The 12,845-nt window shown below is 48.9% G+C and overlaps 1 protein-coding gene across 1 annotated transcript; it reads left to right on the top strand.

Annotated features, from left to right (window-relative positions):
- The first annotated feature begins 478 nt into the window (after positions 1 to 478).
- Positions 479 to 5,578, top strand: LOC139813458 (uncharacterized). Its single transcript, XM_071778970.1, has one exon. The coding sequence runs from the start codon at positions 479 to 481 to the stop codon at positions 5,576 to 5,578; it is 5,100 nt and encodes a 1,699-aa protein (XP_071635071.1).
- Positions 5,579 to 12,845: the final 7,267 nt, after the last annotated feature.

Genomic DNA, 12,845 nt, shown 5'->3' on the forward strand with positions numbered 1-12,845 from the left:
GGGGTGTGCCCTTCGCGTGATATATCTTATCCGCACGTCGCACGGCACGTCGCGGCGAATATATCCGCGTATTCGTTGTTTTCGCGCGCACGCCATTACTCCGATCTCTCGAGCTAATCGTGGCATAATTGTTGCGGATTTTGCCTTTGAAAAATTAATTGCGACAGGCGATCGACTATTCGGGAACTTTCATCGTCATCAACCTTTGTTTTCGAACTCGAGTCGTCCGCCCCCCCTCGACCTTGGCGAGCGGCGCGGCTTTCGCTCATGCTTATTTGGTCTCCGCATTCCGGAGCGAGACATACTTCTTGCGTTTGTTGTGCTGGCTGCCACCCCCTGAATTCTCTCGACTTTCGAACTCGTTGCTTCGTTTCGTGCGTTGTGTATATATTTTCGCTACCGGCTGACGAGCATAGCGTCGCGCGTTCACGAGCGGCCTTCAATTTGAGACAAGTACATCTTGTACTCCGGTTTCAAGATGACTCGAGGCAGCAGCGCGCGGCGCCGCGAGCTGTGCATTCGGCGCATGCAGGAAGTGCATCAATATTCGATGCTCGCGGTAGACAACGTGGCCATGAGGCCAACCTTCCTTGTTCGGTATCCGGCGGTAGCGCAATTAGTTCAGGATTTTGAGGAGGCCCACCTCCAAATAATCCAAGACGCTACGGATGAAGAATTCGCCCAAGAAGACGTGATACGTAATGACTTTGACACAATGCGGTTCGCGGTAATAGGGCGTTACGAAAGTTTCGTTCCCGCGCGGGAGACCGACAAATCCGCGCGGGGCGCGCCGCCGGCGCATCACTCCGCGATTAAATTACCGAAGATCGCCCTTCCTCAATTCAACGGTGATCTTGACAAATGGCCGTCTTTTATCGCGCTGTATAATCAGGCGATCCACGAAAATCGCAGTGTGTCCGCGATAGAGAAATATCAATATTTGTTGGCCTCGCTATCGGGGGAGGCTCTCGGCGTGGTGAGAAACCTGCCATTGACCGCGGAAAATTACGAGATCGCGTATGATGCGCTTCGGGAGCGCTACCAGAATAGGCGCAAATTAGCGACGCAGTACTGGCGTTCGTTCGTACACGCCAAACCGTTGGTTGCGGATTCCGCCGAATCCCTCCGCGCGTTACTGGACGTGTTCACCGAAAACACGCGCGCCCTGAGTATGCTGGATTATCCGGTCGACGCGTGGGACTTTATGCTGCTTAATCATTTACTCGAAAAGCTCACTCCCACGCTCCGGGAGAAATTCGAAGCGGCCCACATGACCGTGGAATCGCCGCGGTATGATCAGTTAACGAGATTTCTAGCGGGATACTGCACGGTTCTCGCGTCGGCGTCGGGCTCTTCGGCGCAACCGAGTAAAAAGAAGGCCGCGTCGACCACCTCGCTCGTCGTCCAAAACGCTGCGTGCCCTAAATGTACGGAGCAGCATTTGCTGGCTAAGTGCCCCGTTTTCCTGCAGCTCTCGGTCCGGGATCGGCACAATTTCGCTCGCGAATCGGGGCTCTGCCTAAACTGCCTCCGCGCGGGACATAACTTGAAGAATTGCTCTAGCCCGTTTACCTGCCGGCATTGTCAGGCGAAGCATCACTCGCTCCTGCACTTCGGGCAGGCCGGCGCCCCATCGTTCGAGGCCGCCTCGGCGGTCACTCCAGTCGTGGACAGCCCCGCGGCTCCGGCGGATACGGGCGATAGCCCAATCGTCTCCCTGGCGAGCACTTCGAGACGCGTAGTCCTGCTCTCGACGGTGCGTGCGGAGGCGCTCGACGCTCGCGGCATCGCCTTCCCGGTTCGTGTATTGCTCGATAGCGCGAGTCAGGCTAATTTCGTCACGGAAAGCTGCCTTCAGCGGGGCGGTTTCACTCGGGCAAGGCATCGTGCGACGGTGATGGGCGTCGGCGAGACGAAGGCCGCCACTACGAGAGGCCTCACCTCATTCGTAATCCGGGCGCGAAATGAGCCCGACATCCGATTTCCGGTGGAAGCCACCGTGCTCCCTCGCATCACCTCGCCGTTGCCGGGTAGCCGTGTCGATTCCAAACCGTGGAATCACCTGCGAGGGCTGCCCCTCGCAGATCCGGAATATTATTTGCCCGGCTCCATCGATATTCTGCTGGGGGCGGAATCCTTTGTGTCCGTGTTGCGCGACGGTCGGCGTACCGGTAAAATCGGGGAACCGGACGCCTTTAACACAGCATTCGGCTGGGTTTTGATGGGCGCGGTCTCTCCTTCGCTTCACGCGCAATCCGTGCACTCCTTCGCCACCACTATCGAGTCGATTGACGCCGCGGTGGGGCAGTTCTGGAAATTGGAGGAGGTTCCCGAATCTATTCCTTGCTCCGAACAGGATCGGCGTTGCAGGGAGATATTCGACCAAACCACCTATCGCGACCATTCGGGGCGCTTTGTTGTCTCATACCCGTTCATCTCGGACCCCCCTACGTTCGTAGATTCGCGACCGATAGCCGTCAATCGACTGCGCGCACTCGAGCGTCGGTTCAAGTCTAATGGGGAGTTTCGAGAGGGCTATAACGCGTTTATGCAGGACTATTTGGATAGCGGCCACATGGAGCTGGCGAGCGATCCCTTTCCCGCGGACGGTCGCGTGTATTATTTGCCCCATCACGGGGTTTACAAGCTGGACAGCGCGACCACAAAACTTCGCGTAGTTTTCGATGCTTCGTCGAAATGCCCGAACGGGCTATCCTTAAACGATACCTTGCTCAGTGGCCCGAAATTGCAGCCCGACATAGTCGCGGTTCTACTTCTCTTTCGCGCGGAGCCCGTGGCCATTACCGCGGACGTAAAGCAAATGTTCCGGCAGATCCGGATCCACCCGGAGCATCGCAATTATCAGCGCATCGTCTGGCGCTTTTCGGAATCGGAACCGATCCTCGATTACATCCTTACGACGGTCACATTCGGTACCACGGCCTCTCCGTTTCTGGCGATTTATTGTTTGCTCAAATTGGCCCACGACAATCGGAAGAAGTACCCGTTGGTGTACGCGGCGCTGATCGAGTCTCTCTACGTGGACGACGTCGTCGTCAGTGTCCGCACCGTCGAGAGAGCTGTTGCGCTCCGCGATCAATTGCTCGAGCTCTTTCGGAGTGCTGGTTTTGAGTTGCGGAAGTGGGCGAGTAGCCACCCCGCCGCGTTGGGTGGCCTCGATCCGGAAATCTGCAGTCAGAAGACGCTTTCCTTCGAGTCGGCCGACGATCAAGCGCTTAAGGTTCTGGGTCTTCGGTGGCACTCGCAGTCAGACAGTTTCGGGTTTCAGCTAAACCCTCTGACGCGAGGATGCACCAAGCGAACGATACTGTCGGAGGTAGCACGCATATTTGATCCATTAGGTTTCCTGGCGCCGTTGACCTTTACCGCAAAACGATTGATCCAACGGTTGTGGACCTTGAAGCTCGAGTGGGACGACGAGCCCCCATCAGATGTGCGCCATCAGTGGGAACAATATAAATCAGAGTTCGACGCGTTGGCTCCCCTGCGGATACCCCGTACCTTTCCCTCGGGCGCGAACGTTCGGCACGAATTGCATGGCTTTTGCGATGCGAGCGAGCAGGGATATGGGGCCGTCGTGTACTTGCGTACGGTCGCTCCGGCGGAGACCGGAGTCGCGATACTTTGTGCGAAATCTAAGGTGGCTCCATTGCGCGCTATCTCCCTTCCGCGTTTAGAGCTCTGCGCTGCGGTACTTCTCGCGAATCTACTCGCGTACGTCCGCCGGGTCCTGCAAGGACACATAGAGATCGACGCCGAGTACGTCTGGTCCGATGCCCGGGTGGCCCTGTGTTGGATCCGCTCTTCCCCGCACCGATGGAAGACCTTCGTTCGCAACCGCGTTGCTCGGATACAGGACAAGATCCCGATCTCGGCGTGGGGTCACGTGGCCACCGAGTTTAACCCAGCCGATCACTGCTCCCGTGGGCTTTTCCCTCGCGAACTCGTGGCCAATTCACTGTGGTGGAGAGGCCCTGAGTGGCTCATAGACTTCGAATCTCGCACCGAGCCGACACTCTCTGAGGAAACTCTCCCATGCGAGGAAGAGCGGATCACAGCCCTCGTCGCCTGCGATCCCCCTCATTCTATACTTTCGCTATTAGATAAGTTTTCGTCATTGGATAAGATTTGTAGGATTATCGCGTATCTTCTAAGATTCACCCGTCGATCCGGGGCCAAGTCGGTGCCCGCGACCTTGGCCGTGGATCAACTCGAGGCGCAGTCGGCGCTACTAGTTGTAGTTAAACTCGTCCAATCGATTTCCTTCAGTGAAGAAATCGATCAACTTCGAACCGGGAGGAGGCTGCCCAAGCCGTTTATTAGACTCGCTCCCTTTCTTGACCCAACGGGTGTTCTCAGGGTGGGCGGCAGACTCGCCCACTCGGGGCTGACGCTTGAGGCCAAGCATCCTGTGCTCCTCCCCAGCAAACACCGACTTACCGAGCTCGTCATCGAGCAGACACATCGTACGCATCTGCACCCGGGGAGACGCACGCTCCAATATTTGCTCGCCCAGCGATTCTGGATAATCGGGGTCCATCGCGCAATCCGCCGCGTCTTAGCCGATTGCTACATGTGCTTCCGAGCAAATTCTCGCGCTCTCCAGCCTCCTATGGCCGATCTCCCGGCCGACCGGGTTAATGCAGTCAAAGCGTTTTCAATCAGCGGTGTAGACTTCGCGGGGCCGTTCTCGATCGTACCCCGCCGAGCTCGGGGAGTCTCCTCCTTCAAGGCTTATGTATGCCTGTTCGTTTGCTTCACAATTAAGGCGACCCATTTAGAAGTCGCTCTTTCATTATCTACAGACTCCTTTCTCGCTGCGCTGCGACGCTTTGTATCCCGTCGCGGACGCTGCTCACTCTTGTATAGTGATTGCGGAACGAATTTTGTGGGAGCAGCGCGAGAACTCGAGCAGCACATGTGCCACGCGGCGGAGCGAGAAAGGATCCAATGGTCCTTCAATCCTCCTTCGGCGCCCCATTTCGGGGGCATCTGGAAGTCGAATGTTAAATCGTTTAAAACTCACCTTCGACGAGTGGTAGGGGACCAAATTCTTTCGTTGGAGGAGTTCACGACGGTCCTCACCCAGATAGAGTCCGTTCTGAACTCTCGACCCCTCTGTCCGATGAGCACCGATCCCTTAGATTTGGAAGTTCTGTCGCCCGGACATTTCTTGACTATGGAGCCGCTCGTGGCCGTCCCTTCGCCCGACCTGACCCCGCTGGCGACGAGTCGCTTAGGCCGGTGGCAGCTGGTACAGCGGATGCACCAGGATTTCTGGAAGCGCTGGCACAAGGAGTATCTCCATACTTTGCAGCAGCGTCCCAAGTGGTGGATCCCCGCCAACCCGCTCACCGTGGGCTCGTTGGTACTTATTAAGGACGATAACGCGTCCCCGTTGCGTTGGAAACGCGGCCGTGTAGAAACGTTACATCTCGGTATCGATGGTGTCCCGCGTGTCGCCACGGTTCGGGTGGCGGACGGCTCGATCCTGCGTCCCCTGGTGAAGCTATGCCCCCTGCCGACGGGCACACCACGGGCCGCGGATTCCGAGTAAAAAAAAAAATACAAGGCATTGTATTTTGGTGGGCGGCATGTTTGGCGCTCGCCTGTACATATTAGATGTCCGTGTCATTAGTAATCGTTGTATATATTAGTTGATAAGTTGCGCGTACAAGTAACGTACGAAATCGTGTTTTTCGTGACTCGCGCGAGACGTTGGCGGATCGCGACATATAGCAACACTCGCGCGACTCACCCGACTCGTGCTGCCCGCCCACGGGTGGCCCGCAATTATTTGGAACCATGAGTACTCGCTCCGGCCGCTATTCGCGGGTGCGCGAGCCGAGGAGTACCGTGGGAAGATTCGCTGTGCAAACGTGGACTCGAGAACACACACTCGCCTGGCGCTCGCACGGTTCGGAGTAAACGGAGTGAACTCGCAATTTCGGAGCTCGACAAGTCGCCGTCAGTAATCTCGGGCTTGAGTGCTTGCCTGCACATGTGCCTGCTATATCGCTTGCTTGCCGTATTGCACGTTATTGCCTGCCTGCCTGCCGCGGCACGTGAGTGCCTGCACATTCTAGCCTGCTGCACGCCTTCCGCTCTCCATCACGACAGGGAAGACCGGACGCCACGAGGCCGCGACAAGACCATCGGGCAACGATACGGTGAGTCGCTTTTCGCTTGCTCTCGCTTTATTCGCCTAATTAAAATTGTGAGGGGATTGCCCCTCTGGTCCTTCGAACCGCGAAATCTCGTAGACCGATCGCAAATCCGGGGCGATTAACACCCCCCCGAGCACTATATAAAATTACATGTATAACTTATACACTTTTCAAGCAGAAATCGGTAACCCCTTCACCAATCTTTCTTAACCCTTTTTGGTCACACTTCCCGAAAATCCCGTACCGGTCACACTGGGTGAAATACACCCCCAGCGTGTTTGCACGTGTGTAAAAAATTGTAGGTGACCTTAAAAAAAATATCCTGTTGTAGTTTAAATCTTCCTTAAAAAGACTGTATAGGTTTGATTTGCAAAAAATTAATTTAACATATGTAAAAAAATTGTTGAAAAAAAGAAGTCGGAAAAGTGACTTTTCACAAAAACTAATGTAACTTTTTCAATTTTTAAGATATTCTAATTTTTCAAACGGTTTTTTTATCCTTAGATGACGCACTTTTCACTAATTATTGCAGTTTATGAGGCCGTTCCAAAAAGTATATTGATTTTGAGGTTATGATTTTTTGCGGAAAAAAATGCCGAGAGAGAACTAACGGGCCGAAAAATATACCACCGACGGGGATAGATACTTGAAAGTCCCAACTGTAGATGGCGGCACAAGGCCTATTTCCATTGGTTTGCTGGGTCGTTTTCGAAGTCAAAAAACGCTGGGGTGTATTTTACCCAGTGTGACTCAGTGTGCTCTAACGTTTAACGTATTCGTGAAAATCGTAAAATTGACCGAAAAGTAAGATTTGCATGCGGAAGGAACGTTTTCACCTTCTTTCGATAGTCGTTAAACGGCTGTTCCCATACTATCTAGCAAAACCACTGCCAAGGGAACGGGCTTGGAAAAATTAGCGGGGAAAGAAGACCCTGTTGAGCTTGACTCTAGTCTGGCACTTGAGCCAGACGCGCACAATTATGTATTGCAATGGTGGTCATTTTGAACATTTATTGTAAAGATTGTAAAGATTAATTTATAATTAAAACTTGTTAAATATGTTTAATTTTTAATTACTGATTTAATTAATTTTTACTAAAACAATTACAATACGTATTTTATTGCAAACATTTCAAAATATTCCAAAATGCAAACTAAATAAATGTCAAACCTAATTCTATTACAATTTATTGGTCTCGCACAGCGTAGCATAGTAAATATCTTCATAGTAACATTGATCGACTACTTTTACAGCTAAAGTTGAAACATGTAAATTTTTTATTGAATTGTTTTTTAGATGTCTTTAGTTCTTTTCATCCATTATTCGTAAAAAAAAACTGTACTATTGCAATGTGTGGAAGAGCGAGAAAACATATAAATGACAGTGTTATTGTAAATTTATACAAGAATTATAATATCATAAAAAGGGCGCTCCATTTATAGCACTTCTTTCCCTTGTCACTTTGCCATGCCTAAACGCGCGAAATTTCAGCTCTGTCATACGTCAAGTATAATCGTTTCCCGTTTGAAAACTGTTATATAGCCTCGACATTTTTGTATTAGAATTTTTGTCTTGAAATGTTCTATGGAACCTGCCATTAAGAGGAAGTACGGCGGTTTTAGTACACCATGTATAGTAGCAGAGCATGTTCTGTTAATTTACATCGTTATTTTATACATCAATAAAAATGAAATAAAAGAAGAAGGCAGTGATAACAAGTACATTAACGTTTCGAAGATATATTTATTTCTTGTTTTTCTCGTTTTTGTTCGTTTGTACTGCTTATATTACTATAGCCGATTAAAGTCGCAAATTTACATCGTTTAAGCTTCTGCAGATAACGACAAATCCAAGCAGGATTTTCATATTACATATTATCTAATAAGACGGGTTCTAAATTTACCTCATTAAACATTCTCTAAACGCAGAAATAGTGTAGCTTGCAACGTATTATGTTGTTATAAAAATTCTATTACATTTTACGCAGAATATCATAAGCTTAAATTCCTTAGATATTTGAATCTTTCATAAATCCCGATAAATGTCTAGATTAAGGGCGACCTCACAGATTTAAATGGCCTCGACATATATTGTCAAGGACATGGCTCTGAGCTCTGACTAATTTGTAAAAGTTTTAGCCGTCGCTCGTTGTTTATTACAAAGTTATTAACAAATGTAACTGAGAAATATAACAGTTTGTGTCAATGCTAAGAGAAGTAATTTGCTGATATGTGTGTATAGACAGTAAAAATTCATATTATTTATTTTTAATTTTAACACTGTATATCTCGAAAACTACCCAGTCAGAAAGGTGACGTCGATTTAACGTTAATTGACGTCGAAGAGGTTGACAGCTGGTTAAATCGAATTGATCGACGTCTTCGACGTCGAATCACTGTTGACCGACGAATTTTTTGACTGATTATAGTTGACCCAACGTCGAATCAATGTCGATCTGACATCGACAAATAAATTTATATAATAAAATAATTATTAATATTATATATATAGACAATCCACATATAATATAAATATTATTATAGTCAATTTGAAACGGATATAAAAATTTTCTCTTTTGTCGTCATTCAAAATGATTCGAGTTATTTATTTTATATATATATGTGTATATATATATATATATATATATATATATATATATATATATATAGTTTAAATAAAACACGCTATTCTCCGATTTGTTATTCCGGGACAATTTTGTCAATTACTCGCGAACCGCAAATGAAATTATGGGACCAACACGGCAAAAGGTTTTCAAGGGATCGTATTTCACTATGTTATATCAATTACAGTAGCAAATAAAAATTGCCCACTTACGAGCTTGACTCCTGTCGCTTCAAAATGGTAAGGAAACGGACGCGTTTTTTTTTTGCTTCCTCCTAAACGAAGCTTTGAGCTGAGATAAAATGTATCTATATTATCTAAAATTGACGTAAGCTTTGAAATTTTGCCACTCACATGTCACTAGCTATCGTCAGCCTTAAACTTGAAGTGCGCACTATTACTCACTGCGCGTTAATCCCCTACTTTTTCCTACACATGTAGGCGGGGAAGGAGCTACTACCTCTCCCCGCAGGCGCAGGCATGGGTGGGAGTGGACCTCGGTTTGCGTGGAAAGTTAAAAACCCGAATCATACAATGATAGATCTCATTTTGTCCAATAAGCAGGGGTGGGATGGGGTGGAGTGGATCTCGCTTTGCGTGGAAAGTACAATGCTGTCTAGAGAACCATCCACGCAAAGCGAAGTTCACCCCACCCCATCCCACCCCTGCTTACAAGGCGAAACAAGGTCTATTATTGTATAGTTCAAGTTTTTAACTTTCTACGCGAACCGTGATCCACTACCCCTGCAGTAGTCCCTTCCCCGCTTACATGTTTACTTTCGGCACGATTACGATAACTGTGGCCCCTTGATTTGACGATGGTTTTTGGTAGAATTTTTTTACGCTGAACAAAAAATTATTTAGGTCTTGTAGGGCTAAATGCTCTACCCAGTGAGAAATGTATAGTTGACCCGACGTCAAATCAATGTCGACAATCTGATGTCGAAATAAATTGAAATTTTGGTTGATTCGATATCGAAGTTGTATCAAATATTAACGAACTTTCAACTGTCGTTTTAACTTTGTTCCAATGTCGAATCGACCTCCTTTCATAACGGTTTTTCTACGTTGATTTGAATCTGATTATACTATACATTTACATACCTCCACTAAATCGGTTTTATAATATCCTCAGTTCTATTATTACTATAGTTAAAAACTAATATGTTTAAAAATGTTGGATCCCTCTATATAATAGTATACCTATGCCCGGGGCATCCATCTTGGGCTACCCGGCATCCGCGAGGGCTCTCTCTTGTAACAGTCAGTCGAGGGTTGGCGCTCGAAGTACAAGTACGAATAAAGAGTATCTGATATTACGCTGAGACCACATGCTTGCTACCCATCCTGATTACAGGTCTCAACAGTGGCGACGAGGATAGTCGAATTCACGCAATAATTTGATTCGGTAAATCGGTTGGCTGTAAATTCCTTCCGCGCATAACATAACCTCAAAATGCCGGTCGACCCAACGATTCAAGCCTTGCTGGATGCAATGGCCAAGCAACAAAAAGCAGCCGATCAAAGAATCAAAGCCCTGCTGAAGCAGATTGCAGCGCAACAGCCAGCGGTCCGGCAGCCAGCGATGCCAGCCTACTCGCTGCACAAGGACCTTGCTGAACGCATGAAAAAGTTCGCTTACAGCGCTGAGAACAACGCGACGTTCGAGCATTGGTATGCGAGGTATGAAACAATTTTCACGGTAGACGCAGCGATGATGGACGATCAAGCGAAAGTCAGCTTACTAACTGAGAAGCTCTCCACCATAGATTTCGATAGGTTCGCGAACACCATTCTTCCCCGCACCAAGGCTAACATTCCGTTCAACGACGCTGTGACCGCGCTCAAGCAAATCTTCGGCCGTAAAGAGTCACACTTTGCTCTCCGATACAAGTGTCTTAAAGTCGCGAAGAAACCGCATGAAGATTATGCCGAATACGCTGCTCGCGTCAATCTCAAGTGCGAGAAATTCAATATCGCAAATTGCTCCGCTGACGACCTCAAGGTGCTCATTTTTGTGCAGGGACTCAACAAGCCAGAAGAGTCGCAAACGCTAGAAAAACTGTTGAACAAGATGGAGAACCAGGAGATGCAACGAGAGGCGGCAGCCGACGACGCGGCCAGAGAACTGATCCCCAAACTTAAACTGGGGGACGTGGTAAATTTTGTATCGCGTTTGAGCAGCCTGAGATTGGAGAAGTCAATGGTGTTAGAGCCAGAAGCTGCAAAGCTGAGCGACGTACTGACAATCCAGCGGAGGCGGCGTACAAAGGGCAACAAGCAGAGTTCGAACAGCAAAGTGAGAGAGAGTACCGAGACGACGGCGCTAGCGGGCCGCAGTGGGGAGGCCGTCAAGGCGCGTTTTCCGTGCTGGAGCTGCGGTGAAATTCATTTTCCGAGCGAATGTTCTTTCCTAACCAAGCAGTGCCCGACATGTAAGCGCACCGGCCACAAGGAGGACTACTGCGAATCAGCTGGCCGGAAGCCACGTTTCGGACGGCAAAGCAGCAAAGCGGTAAGCACGATGCCCGTGTCAACTCGCAGATTTGTCGAACCCGAGATTGGCAACACCAAGCTAAAACTGCAACTCGATTCCGGATCTGATTGGACGATCATCTCGTCCGCTAACTGGAGAACTCTCGGATCACCCAAGCTATGCGATTGCGAGGAGCAGGCTTTTAGTGCATCAGGTGACCCACTCAAGATGCTAGGTAAATTCAATGCTCGTTTGAAGTTGCACGGCCACGAGAATTCCGGACCGTGTTATGTCGCAGCATCGAATCTCAACGTACTCGGGAGCGACTGGATGAAAGCGCTCGACCTGTGGAACATACCAATCGCTAACATTTGCAACTCTTTCATCGCTGTTGATGCAGCGGGTCTGGAGAAGGAAGTAAAGTCGAAATTTCCAGCCCTATTCTCCGATTCGTTGGGCCGCTGCAATAAAATAAAGGCGTCGCTAACTTTGAAACTGGGATCACAGCCCGTTTTCCGTAATAAACGCCCGGTTCCATTCGCCGCGGCTGAGCAAATCGCCAACGAGCTGAAGCGTCTGCAGCTGATGGGCGTCATTAGTCCCGTCGAATACTCCCGATACGCCGCACCGCTCGTCGCTGTCAAGAAAAAAGACGGCAGAATACGGCTTTGTGGCGACTATTCCACTGGACTCAACGATGCTCTTGAACCGAACCAGTACCCACTGAAAACACCAGAGGAAATTTACGCAAAGCTATTTCAATACCGTATCTTCAGCAAAATTGATTTCTCGGACGCTTTCTTGTTGGCCGTATCGCCACTGACAAAAGGCGGGTGTCATTAATAAAAAAAAAGGACGCTTTCTTGCAGGTGGAACTCGACGATAAGGCCAAAAAACTGATGACGATCAATACACACTGTGGTTTGTTTCAAGTAAACCGTTTGCAACCCGGCATCAAGACGGCATCAAGACAGCACCAGGAACGTTCCAGCAATTAGTTGACACAATGATGAGCGGTGCAGGTGTATTTTCGCTCATAGACGATTTCATCATTGGAGGAGTCGATGAAAAGGACCACCGAAAGAATCTTTTTGAAGCCCTAAAACGCATTTAGGATTACGGTTTTCACCTTAAGCTCGAGAAATGTTCATTCGCGCAAAAGCAGCTAGAGTTTCTCGGCAATATCGTCGATGCCAATAGCATACGACCGAACCCTGAAAAAATTCAAACACTCAAGCGTATTCCACCGCCAAAAGACATTCAGCAACTTCAAGCCTTTCTCGGAACAGTAACATGGTATGGAAAATTTATTCCGCACCTAAAGGATCTCAGAGGACCATTAAATGAGCTGCTCCGTGCTGACGTCAAGTTCGAGTGCCAGCTAGCTCATCAGGAAGCTTTCGAAAAGATCAAGAACGTCCTCACTTCCGATTTGGCCCTTACACACTACGACCCGTCAAAGAAAATCATCGTGGCAGCGGACGCGTCAAGCTATGGTATGGGAGCGGTGCTTCTCCATGAAATGCCAGATAGGACTCGTCGACCGGTCATGCATGCC

Source organism: Temnothorax longispinosus, chromosome 5, assembly GCF_030848805.1.
Source record: "Temnothorax longispinosus isolate EJ_2023e chromosome 5, Tlon_JGU_v1, whole genome shotgun sequence".
Lineage (NCBI taxonomy): Eukaryota > Metazoa > Arthropoda > Insecta > Hymenoptera > Formicidae > Temnothorax > Temnothorax longispinosus.